General features: G+C 43.1%; 1 protein-coding gene across 1 annotated transcript; it reads left to right on the plus strand.

Annotated features, from left to right (window-relative positions):
• The first annotated feature begins 3,404 nt into the window (after window positions 1-3,404).
• On the plus strand, window positions 3,405-9,828 carry LMOD2 (leiomodin 2). Its single transcript, XM_052667792.1, has 3 exons — window positions 3,405-3,919; window positions 7,691-9,040; window positions 9,377-9,828. The coding sequence occupies exons 1-3, from the start codon at window positions 3,647-3,649 to the stop codon at window positions 9,401-9,403; spliced, it is 1,650 nt and encodes a 549-aa protein (XP_052523752.1). The 5' UTR covers window positions 3,405-3,646; the 3' UTR covers window positions 9,404-9,828.
• The last annotated feature ends 1,850 nt before the right edge of the window (window positions 9,829-11,678 follow it).

The following is an 11,678-nucleotide window of genomic DNA, read 5'->3' on the forward strand; positions in this document are numbered from 1 at the left end:
ATTAGGTTGTGGAGCCTGACTCCTGAGCAAATGTTGCTTTTGGTTCACAGTCATCTTTGAATTCATCCCACATTTATTCTTTTCCCCAGCAGAGCTAAAGGGAAAGGTCTTTTTCTCTAGATAGTCTCCCTGTTTACAACAACACCAGTAGAGATGATAGACAACAGAATAATTTGGCATAGAGAAGATCAGCTGAAAAATTGTTCTTTTAAATACCTTCAAGTGCATGCTTTATCCCATTTGCAATGCTGATAGCACTGTTAAATGTAGGTGATGACACATCCTTTTCAATAACAGTACGGTGTGCACACTTTTCAAAAGTAACGCTGGTCTCTCAATAGAAAGGACTACAGCTTGTCCCATCAGTCTGCCAGTCTGGCAGTCCTGCTTGGATGCCAGGTTGCTGACCCTTTGTCTTTTCTGGCCATTTGACTCTGCATTCCACCACCTGGGCCTGCAGAAGCAGTATACGGAAATTGATATAGATAACTCTATATACATACATATAGAGGGAGGATGGAGAAAGAGTGTGAGGCAGGAGAAGGGGGTGGGATTAGGTGAGGGAAGGAGAGGCCAGGGAAAGGAGGCATGAAAGGGCACAGCAGTGAGGAGACTGGGAATGGAGTCTGGGGGCCTGCAGGAGGGCTGTACGCCATGGAAGGCACTGGGTAAGAAATAGGGGTGCAAAAGAGGTGGGGAAAGGCAAGAATGCACAATGGGAGGGAGCAGGAAAGCCCAGACGTGCTGTGGCTGCATTGTTTTTAACATGCTCTATGGCAATTGGAGCCATTCCTGCAGTGTGGGCTGGCGTTTTGATACAAGCCAACGCATCTGTCCGACAGGCTGTCCTCAGGAGCTGTGACTGAAATAGCCAGTGTCCTGGGGGCAGGCCACGTCCCACGCCTGAGGACAAGGTTGTGCAGCGCTCACTGTGCTTTCCTGTCTTTTGCCCTGTGCTCACCAGACTAGAAGTGAAGTTTAAACTGTGGATTTTACCTTGGTTGAGGATGCATACTGCCTGTCTGATGTAGCTCTCTTCCTTTCAACAGCTGGGCCAACAAGTTTACGGAAACTTGTGAAAAGCAGAACGTTTCCAAAGCCACTTGGCTTTGAAATACCAAGATCACTAAAAAAGTAATGCGTCCTATTTATTTCCACAGAAACTACAACAGACACAGAGAGCACAATAACATGATTTGACAGAGCAAACTCTCAGCTACAAAACTATTTTTCAACATAGTCACCACCAGTAGCTTATGCAAATATTCCAGCAATGAGCAGAAGCCTGTATGCTGATCTCATAAAAATCTGCACCAGTAGAGGTTACTCACAGCAGCTGTGGTGGCATCATTACTAGAAAAATGTTGTCCATACTGTCCATCTTCCATTGGCCTGAGAAATGAAAGTCAGGAGGTGCCAAATCTAGGCCATAAGGTGAGTGTGATACGACAGCCCCGCCAAGATTGGCAATATGCTCCCCAGTCCTCAGATTGGTATGGGGCCTGTCTTGTGATGCAAGAGAAAGGTTTTCTTCTCTGGCCTAACTCTGGAAGTTTGAGCCGCAATGGTAGCAGTCAGAGTTGGTGGTTTCCTATTACTCCAGGAAATCGAGAAGGATTGCCCTTTTCACATCCCGGGGACCTACCTGGCACAAGCTTTGCAATATACCAACGTTGCCACCACCATTTCCAACAGCACTGAAGCGGATGTTCATCTCTGTACACAATTCCAGGTCATAATCCACTGAATGCCTGGATGAGCTGATCAAGACACTCTTCATTTCAGGTGTGACAGCTGAGCATGGCCATCCAGAACATGGCTTGTCTTTCATGTCACAGTCACCACTACTGAAACGCACCGCCCACAACCTCACTGTGCTCACATCCAATGTTTGGCCTCTATAAATGTTCAGCAAGCGTCAGTTTATGTCAGTGGATGTAATTTTATCAGCGAGGGAATGGTTTCAAACTAAAGGAAGGGAGATATAGATTAGATGTCTTGGGGGAGTTTTTTACTGAGAGAGTGGTGAGGAACAGGCTGCCCGGAGAGGCTGTGGATACCCTCTACCCTGTATGTTTAAGGCCAGGTTGGATGTGGCCTTGGGCAATCTGGTCGAGTACTTGACATCGTGGTTGGCAACCCTGCCTGTGGTGGGGTAGCTGGAATTTCATGATCCTTGAGATCCCTTCCAATGCTAACCATTTTATGATTCTATGATTCTGTGTTCATGAAAATTGAACCCACTCTCCCCATACTATTTCCGGTGGAGCAATATGAATCATAATTAAGTTGAATAAACAATTTGGCTAAACACCATGCATCAGTTCTAGTGCCCAATCCGTACTAGCCATAAAGAGGCAATACTGGACAAGAGCATAGTTCAAATTTTTTTCAATTACATTAAATACTGACTTTACCAACTAAAAATAATAATAAAAAAAAGTTGTATTATTTCATCATGTTAACATTTATCATTATAGATGCCATCTTTCTTCCTTGCACCAAAACCAACTGTGTCTTTCTTTCTCCATTTCTCTCCTACAGCACTGGTTCGCAGATATTGCTGGGCTGGGTGTTTCAAAATACCTCATTTGTTCTATGTTAATAATAAAGAGAAAAATCATAGAGGGAAGTTTAAGCTTTCATTCTGTGGTTCCTTATATTGGAAGATACTTCTCTCTAAAAATAATGTCAGAATAATACAGTAGAAGATGTGACAATATACATACACTTATATACACACTGTTCCCAAATATTTATGTTTGTGTGTGAGAACATTATCATATACCTATATTGGAAGAATGTACATGAAGATTTATATATACAGATATTTAAAGGCAGATGTGAATGTGAGGGTGTTCTCCAGCTGCCACCTGTCACCTCTACTGAGCCACAGCCATTGACCAAAATGCCCACTAGAGGCCTTCATTTGCTAGTCTGTCCAATCTACTGAAGCCAGAGCCACGAGGGCACAGCAGCCCCAAATCTTGGTGAGATACCACAGCACACAGCCTGCTCCACTAACAACATCTGGGCAACAGTTGCAAAGGAATGACTTGATACCACCATCACTGGTGGATTAGCTGGCACTCCACTGAGCGATGCGCGGTGTGTGAGGCATGGGCTGCCACCTTCTCCAGCTGCCACCCCACCGCTGCAGTCTCCTGCCGATGCCTCGCTGTGAAGGCAGTGCCACCAGAGTGCTGGCAAGGCTGTGGGGCCCCACTGGGCCCCAGTTCCACTCGCAGCCCTGTGGCAGGGATTATGTGGATTTTCACGGCTCTTCCCTCCTGTTGTTAGAGGCGAGGCCGGCGTGAGGCCGGCAGTGTTCTCCCCACCCCCTGCAAGCCCGCTGCTCTAAATAAGGCAATGGTCACTGTGTCAGTAATCCCCTCTTCCAAGGACCTGCAAACACCAGTGGAGGGACATTCCTTCTGTTCAGATGTCTGGCTGACGTCTGATGCTTAAAACGGAGCATGCTTTCATCCCTCCATGCATTGTCGCAAGCTCCCGGTGCTTACTCTTAAAAGGGTGCCTCAGCTACGCAGGGAAACAGTTGCTGACCAAACGGGACGTGGTGTGCTCGATCCAGCCCTCGTGAATGCCTGATCCTTCCAGTTCCGTACCAGCCTGACCCAACGGGACCATGTCTACCTTTGGCTACAGAAGAGAGCTTAGCAAATATGAGGACATTGACGAGGATGAGCTCCTCGCTTCTCTCACGGAAGAGGAGCTGAAGGAGCTGGAGCGGGAACTGGAGGACATCGAGCCCGACCGCAACCTCCCAGTAGGACAACGGCAAAAGAGCCTGACAGAGAAAACACCCACCGGGACTTTCAGCAGGGAAGCGCTGATGGCCTACTGGGAGCAGGAGACCAGGAAGCTCTTGGAAAAAGAGAGGCTGGGCGCGTGTGAGAAGGTAAGGCAGCAGGCATTCCGTGCCCTGGAACTATTAGGGCTTGTTCCTCCCCGATGTGATCTTTGTGTCTCTTGCAGCATTGGTAAGGCTATTGTCAGCGATGTGTTTATGTCTGCTAAAGCACTGCCTATGAGCCTGGAGAGTTCTTGCACCCTCTCTGGAAGTACATTAAAATCTTAGCTGACAGCAGAAGAACTTCCTGTAAAAAAGCATGGGTAGCGATTTAAAAAATGGCAGGAATACAATTTTAGGGGACAGGGTAAAAACTTTTGCCAGCAAAAAAATTATTAGACTGTGTTTAATTTAAAGCCTAATTGCTTTAAATACATGTATGTTCACGTTGACTCCTGGAATATATGAAAATGAGGATTTTGAATATAATGCATGTCAGAAGTTGAGTAAGTGGCCAAGAGGCTCCATGTTCCCTGGAAGGAAGCGGCATTGCAGCCAGCAGGGTTGTCGTGCCTCGGTGCTGCTGAGCATCCTTGGCCCCGAACTCTGCCAGCTGCAGTGGTCGGAGGGTGGCTGTAAGGTATTCAGAAGTTGGCCTTGGGCAGGGAATCCGTCGAACACCTGTGTTGCCTACAGAACAACTCACTGCTTGTCTGGCAATTCCTTCCCCAAATAAAAATTGTCATAATGAAAGCTGATTCATGAGCTACAAAGTAACGGTACAGCTAGGACTCGGTCTTAGCAGGTGATGAGCACCCTCAGTCTAAGCTAATAGTCATATTGGCATCCTCTCAGCCCTTGCAAAAACAGACTGTGAGCTGGGGCTGATTCAGAAAGCAGTTTTTGTCTTAATAAAGGCTCTGTGTAATTTCCAAGCAAAGCAAGGACTTGCGGATGTTTTCTATTTGTACGCACTGCTCCATACCAAATCCTGACTTACCAGGACATGTTTTCCTATGTTTAAATAATAATAAAAAATAAAAAGATAAAAAATGAAAAGATAAAAAAAGCAAAACTGTACTTCTAACTTTAAACAGCCTTGATTCAGGAGTTCAGTTCATTTCCAAGGAAATAATTACAGTCAGTGCATTAGATAAATACTTCCTTAGAAAAAAATCACTTGGACCTAAATTAGCTTGCAATACTAACAGTCACGATTGCTTTAAATGTTTCTTTAAGTGTTCTTTCTTGCTAGTGAATGGTGCTGTAGTGACTTTGCAGGCAAGCACACAGAGCACTAGCTGTCATCAGACCGTTAGTATCAGCTTGCAGACGTGGGCTTCACTCCCTGTTCGTCAAGTCCCAGGAAGGCAATGGCAAGATTAATGTTTTTTTTCAGCTGAGCCTGGAATTCGAAACCTGGACGGTTCCAAAAACTTTCTGCATGGATCTTGTTCCGTGTCACATAAAGCTTTTCCATGTCTGTGTAGCATTAATGGTGTGTGCTGGCTAAACCTTACAGCAGTCAGAAAAGCCTTTATATTTTCAGATCTGAGAAATGGATTTTTAAATATGTTCATAAATAGGAAAATGTTCACACGCTGATGTAGAAGGCACAAATGCTCACTCTACTAAAGGCAATAAGAAACACCTTCTGAGTCTCTTGAAAGCAATCTTCTTGCCCTCAACTGTCTGAAAGTTAGACACCTTACTTAAGATAGCTATTTGTGCCCTTTCTATAGTTAGTGGTGAGACATCAGCCCCACCAGAAGGCAAAATCCTGTAGATAGGCATGTAGGGGGAATGCCTTGCCCTCCAGAGGTATTTCTCTCTCTGTACTGAGTATCTCAGGCCTAACTTTTCATCGAGTTGCTACCAAGGAGTGAGATGAAGCCCTGCAAGCTGCCGGCAGCAATCCCTTACTGAAATGCTGCCACAGTACCAGGGCATGCCTCCGGAGATCTGCAAAGAAAATAACTCAATTTCAAAATTATTTTTCAGATTGCTATGAGATACAGCAACCTCACAATGTATGCTGTGGAAAAATAAGCACCTTTACTCCTAGAATCGCCATTCCAAAAATTCAAGTTGTTTTTTTTAATCATTAATCTGGTGTCATCAGAATATACCAGCAGTCTTTTCAGAGGCACAAGCTTCTGCTCCTATATGTAGCTGCGCTGAAGGCTGTAGGTGTATGTGACTGGGTAGATAAAAGCACACCATAAGAATGGCTTCCTGGACAACTGGTGTTTTCAGCTTTTAAAAGGCTGCATACATGTGCAGAAGCTGCAGATACAAATTTCAGTGTCATAATAAACCCAGCTGTTTCCATATGCAGTGCAGTGCCTTCCTGCTCGGAATCTGCAGGCCAATGAGGCTGGACCCTGCAAGCCCTCCAAGCACTGAGCTCTCAGGAACAGTGGATTGGAACAGTTTGATGTCTTGTTTCATTTGAGTCAAATTTATCTGAACATTAACAAGTACTGTGTGTTTTGCAAGCATCCCAACACAGAAATCTGCTCAAGAAAACAATATCATGCAATCTATCATCACTGTTGTTTTAATCTTTCTGTGTTTTTAGAACCAGATAATTAAGCAAACTTAAAGCTGCCCATGTTTTCTAGAAATAAACTACCGCATTAGTAACAATTGTGTTTTCTAGAAACATAAAAGCCAGTGACCGTGTCTCCACAAGGTGTACTCATTCTGCCTTTAGTATTTTACAAAGACTGAAACATGGATGTTGAGAAGGTGGTTTATGCAACCACTATTCTACCTCTAAAACTGTATAAGCATTTACCAATGTAAATAAAAAGGGTTACACTGTGGCTTGTCCAGTAGGCTACAAAGCACACAAGTGATTTTTCAGGCAGGAGGTTGAGGGCTGGTTGTAGCTTGAGGGCTCGGTCAGGGCCCAAAACAACACGGCCATGCTTCTGGAACTCTCCATGAGCAGAGGGGGGCTTTCCTGGGGCACAGGTCTTGCTGATCCTGCGTGAAGTACTGTTCTCTGCAGCCAAAACTGCCGAGTGCCCCTGACAGAACTTTGAGAAGTGGATCCAAAACCGGTGTTTTGGTGCCAACAAAAAAACATTGGAGTTTAGAAAAGGAAGGATTGCTTGGGCAATGAGTTATAACATGTTGCAGTGTTTGGGAGCAACGTCCTACCTCTTGGCAAACCTGAAGTGATCTGTGGTTTATTGAGATGATTACTTGTTAGCTGTGGGGATGCATCTGGATCTTCACAAATAGCTTTGAAGTGTGGTCTGAATCTTTAGTTCATACAGAGTACTTTCTGTGTAACTCTTGCAATTCTATATTATTTTGCACATCAATATGCATGTTGACACATGCAGACACTATTTGTATTCTAAATCATGGTGTTCTTTACCTTTTTGGATCTAATAAATGAAAGGGAGACTGAGCACTGATACAACAATGTTTATGAATCAGGGAATTTGTTGCTCACAGATCACATTCATTCTGAAATTGCAGTCTCGTGTTTCTGTTGGCAAGGATGGTTCCATATCAGGCTCTTGTAGACATCCCAAATCATAGACAGCATGAAGTTCATCCATATCACAATACCTTGTATCAAGTTTTCTCCTGGGAGTAATCTTTGACATTGGGAGAGCTAAGCCAATTTACATTAAGCATATGCATTTTAAAGAAAATTAAAGAAATAATGATAATAATGTGTTAGGTGCTGAAATAGTTTTCTGCTCACTTAACTGGCTTTGTTTGTGGGGATTTATTTTTAGCTTTCAGCATTAACTTACATAGTTTCAAGATAATCATTTTTGGAAAAAAAAAAAAAAAAAAAAGCAGTAGTTACATTACTGCAATCATTTTAACACCCACACCTACATTCCTGTTCAGGATTCAGAGCAAGAAGAAGACAACTCAGAAGACATTCAAGAAGAATGTTTCACAGAAAGCAATAGTGAAGTGTCTGAGGAGGCATATACTGAAGAGGATGATGAAGAGGAAGAAGAAGAGGAGGAGGAAGAGGAAGATGAAGATGACAGTGATGACGAGGATGAGGAAAAGCAAAATTCTGCGGCTAGTGAAAGACCTGTGAATTGTGAGGACGGCAGGAGTTCTGACCACGCCAGACACAAGAAGTGTAGCAGTACGAAGAACAGTGAAAACTTGTTCAATGGCCATGATGACACTGAAAATCTGAGCTTTAAAAGCAGTGCCATCCACCCATGTGGAAATCCAACAGTTATTGAGGATGCTCTGGAAAAAGTTCGGAGCAATGACCCTGAGACCACAGAGGTTAATCTGAATAACATTGAAAATATTACTTCACAGATGCTTATACATTTCTCCCAAGCCCTGAGGGACAACACTGTAGTTAAGTCATTCAGCTTGGCTAACACACATGCTGATGACAACGTCGCAATAGCCATTGCTGGTATGTTAAAAGTAAATCAGCATATCACTAGTCTGAATATCGAGTCGAATTTTATCACAGGCAAAGGAGTACTGGCCATCATGAGAGCTCTGCAGCATAACAAGGTTCTAACAGAGTTACGGTTCCACAACCAAAGGCATATCATGGGCAGTCAGGTGGAAATGGACATAGTTAAGCTGTTAAAAGAGAACACTACTCTGGTCAAGCTGGGGTACCACTTTGACCTTGCTGGCCCAAGAATGAGCATGACGAGTATCCTGACAAGAAATATGGATAAACAAAGGCAAAAGCGCATGCAGGAGCAACGGCAACAAGAGTATGGTTGTGATGGAGCTATCAACCCAAAGACCAAAGTCTTGCAGAAAGGCACTCCTCGTTCCTCTCCATACACCTCACCTAAGAGTTCACCTTGGTCCTCTCCAAAGCTCCCGAGGAAATCAGCACCAGCAAAAAGTCAGCCTCCGGCTCCTGCACCCCCTCCACCCCCACCTCCACCCCCACCCCCCCCTCCTCCCCCTCCCGTTATTCCAGACAAGAAAGCACCGACCAGGAACATAGCTGAGGTTATCAAACAGCAAGAAAGTTCAAGAAAAGCCTTACAGAATGGACAGAAAAAGAAAAAAGGCAAAAAAAGCAAAAAACATGAGAACAGTATATTGAAAGAAATTAAAGATTCTCTGAAATCCGTCCCAGACAGAAAATCGGAAGAAGGTTCGCGGCCTTCCTCCCGACCCTCCACCCCACAAAGGTCCCTCCATGACAACCTTATGGAAGCAATTCGAGCAAGCAGCATAAAACAACTAAGACGGGTAAGTGAGAGATCTTATTTCAGTAACTGGCTGTGGATCAGGTATAGAAGGAGCTCAATTAATTTTAGAACACAGGTATTTAATAAAAACACTCCTAGAAATGTGAACATAAAATACCTAGGAGGTCATTTTCCTCTGATTTGACTTTTCTCAGCTCACTGATTTCTATGTAGTAGGGACTATGACAGAAAGTGGGTCATTTCCCTAGTTTCAGGCTTGTTACAGGACATGCATTAGCAGAAAGACCTTGGAAGAGGGCCAGCAATTCAGGAAGGAATTTTGAGATACAGAATGTACAACAAATGTAACAGGATTCCCCCACTCCCCGTTTTGTAGGTGGAGTTACCAGAAGCCCTTCGGTGAAAGCCTGGATGATGGAAGAAGCAGAGCACTGCAGTGGCCAAGGGAAGGCTGTTGGGCTGTTCACCGGTGCTAAAATAGACTGTGTAGCAAGCTGCTTCTAAAGTGCTCTCCTAGATTCAAACAATTTATCTTTTCCTTTCAAAGAAATAAACCCACTAACTACTAAACCGTGCTTTAAAGATACATTTGCCTTATAATCTGTAAATATGGAAATAATTTTCTTTTTTATTTAATGAGATTTCTATTGGGAAATTGCTGCTTATTTGGATATTCTTTTCAATAGATTGCAAATCACTGGATAAGTTCTTCGCAATGAAATGTAACAGTTTACCAATCTCTGGTTTCTTCCTCCTCTTTTTTTTTCTTTTCTTTTTTTTTTTTCCATGAATTTACAATAAATGCAGTTTGAAGCTTATAAGCAGAAACATAGTCCTGAGTTTTTGTGCGTGAAAACCTGCTGGAAGTTTGCATCAAATTCATGAACATCAGGAACTTCTCTCAAAGGAACCCAAGATCTTTCTCAACAACACATATAGCTGGTTTGGAGGATTGTCCCTGAGCTTGTGTTAGTGCAGTTTCATTCTGACATAGAAAAGAATATGGTTCACAATGCTACGTACAACTCAAATCAAGAGGTGGGCTGTGTCAGGCCTCTGGTATTGTGTACCAGGTCCTAAATGTTGATTTAACAGAAAAGTAAGGGTGAGTGATCAATAGAACTGCAGTTCGTGGTGACTTAGGGTTTAAACTTTCATGGATACTTAAAGGTTACAGCAAAATTATTCAACTGAAATTCGTTTTGTACAAGTGCAAACTGCTGTATCCAGGCAGAACTAAGCCCAGAGCAGAGATTCTGTCAGGCAGAAACTTAAAGAGGAGACTAGCAACCAGGACTTTTGTAAGATACCAGTTGGGCAATGAGCTGAGTGTGAATTGCCAGTAGGATATGGCGGAAGCAGAGAGATTTGGAGATGCACAGCTGAAGGCATCTCATTGCAGGAGATTCTTCATGTAGTCTTGTGTTCTTGTGTGCTTCAGCTAATGTGAAGGCTGTGTTAACAAGAAGAAAACCAAGCAGCGGCCAAGATACTGAAGGTCAAGAAACCATACCTGTTTTTTAAAAACAAATGAATATTAATTAGTTTACTTACTGCAGCAATAAGTAACAGAATTAGTATCTCTTCTACATGAAACCATGCAGAAGAGATCACTTTTGGTTACCCAACATTGCAGTGATTCTCAAAAAAATGCAGGTAAAATTTTATCTGGAAATATTCACCAGACAGATTTCCCCAGAAAGAAGGCAATGAAGTGTACCAGAGAAAGAGTGCAGTAGTGAATTGCCAGAGAAGTCACAGCAAGAAAATAATGAAGATTTGTTTTCTGTATTTTACATTTCTTTGCTTTGGTAGTCATTGAATAGAACCAACCAAAGCAATATACAAGCAGCTGAAACACTTGCCGACATTATTTCTCTTCTCTCAGGATCAAAACCTACTGTCACAGGAAATATGGTACTCACAAGTAGTGTCTAGGTGCCTTTATAATGGCATAATCTCCCATAGCATAAAAAACAATATTCTGGGGTCAGTATCCTGTGCCCAAATAAAAGCTGGAACTTGGGATCTTTTGAGGATGGGAACAATGGTAGAATGCAGCCATGGTTTAGAGGGAACTGCAACCTTGGGCAGCTTTGTGAAGGATGAGAAGCAGCAAAATGTTTAATGAAATGGCAGAAGCAACTAAATAGTTGAAAAGGCAATGAAAGAAAGAAATCAGGGAAAGCACAATGGAGACTACTTGGAGAAAGGCAAGGAAATGGAAAAAAAAGTCTTCAAGGAAAGAGAGAAGAGTGAAAAGTGAGGAAAGTAATTGCACGGGAGATTAAAACTGGTATCAGAAAGGAGGGTAATTCAGAGAAAAGGAATACTGAAAAGTGGCAGATGAGGAAAGAGAATAAAACCTAGAAAAAAGTAAAAGAAGATAGAATTCAAGTTTCAGGCCAGTGACAGCTTGAGTTACTTCTTTACAGTTCATATATTTGGGAAGAGAAATAAACACAGTACAAGCTGCAGCTTGCAGTTGCTGACACCTTGTTCATCAGTCCCGTCTCCATCACTGCTCTGCTGATGGAGATTAATGTTTCAGCTAAAAAGTAAAGTCACAGAAGCGCCAATCACTTGTGGTTATTTAAGCTCCTGAGGCACACTCCTTCCTGAAGTGTCAGTTCTGTGTGCTGGCCAAATTCTAATCTGGGTAATTACCTTCTGCCTAC

Source organism: Tympanuchus pallidicinctus, unplaced genomic scaffold (genome assembly GCF_026119805.1).
Source record: "Tympanuchus pallidicinctus isolate F22 unplaced genomic scaffold, pur_lepc_1.0 scaffold8, whole genome shotgun sequence".
Lineage (NCBI taxonomy): Eukaryota > Metazoa > Chordata > Aves > Galliformes > Phasianidae > Tympanuchus > Tympanuchus pallidicinctus.

Bases quoted from the DNA above. Each gene is read 5' to 3' on its own strand.
- LMOD2 (XM_052667792.1), top strand. From the start codon at position 3,647: ATGTCTACCTTTGGCTACAGAAGAGAGCTTAGCAAATATGAGGACATT. The intron at 3,920-7,690 runs GTAAGGCAGCAG...ATTCCTGTTCAG, and splicing joins GGCTGGGCGCGTGTGAGAAG to GATTCAGAGCAAGAAGAAGA. The intron at 9,041-9,376 runs GTAAGTGAGAGA...CCCGTTTTGTAG, and splicing joins GCATAAAACAACTAAGACGG to GTGGAGTTACCAGAAGCCCT.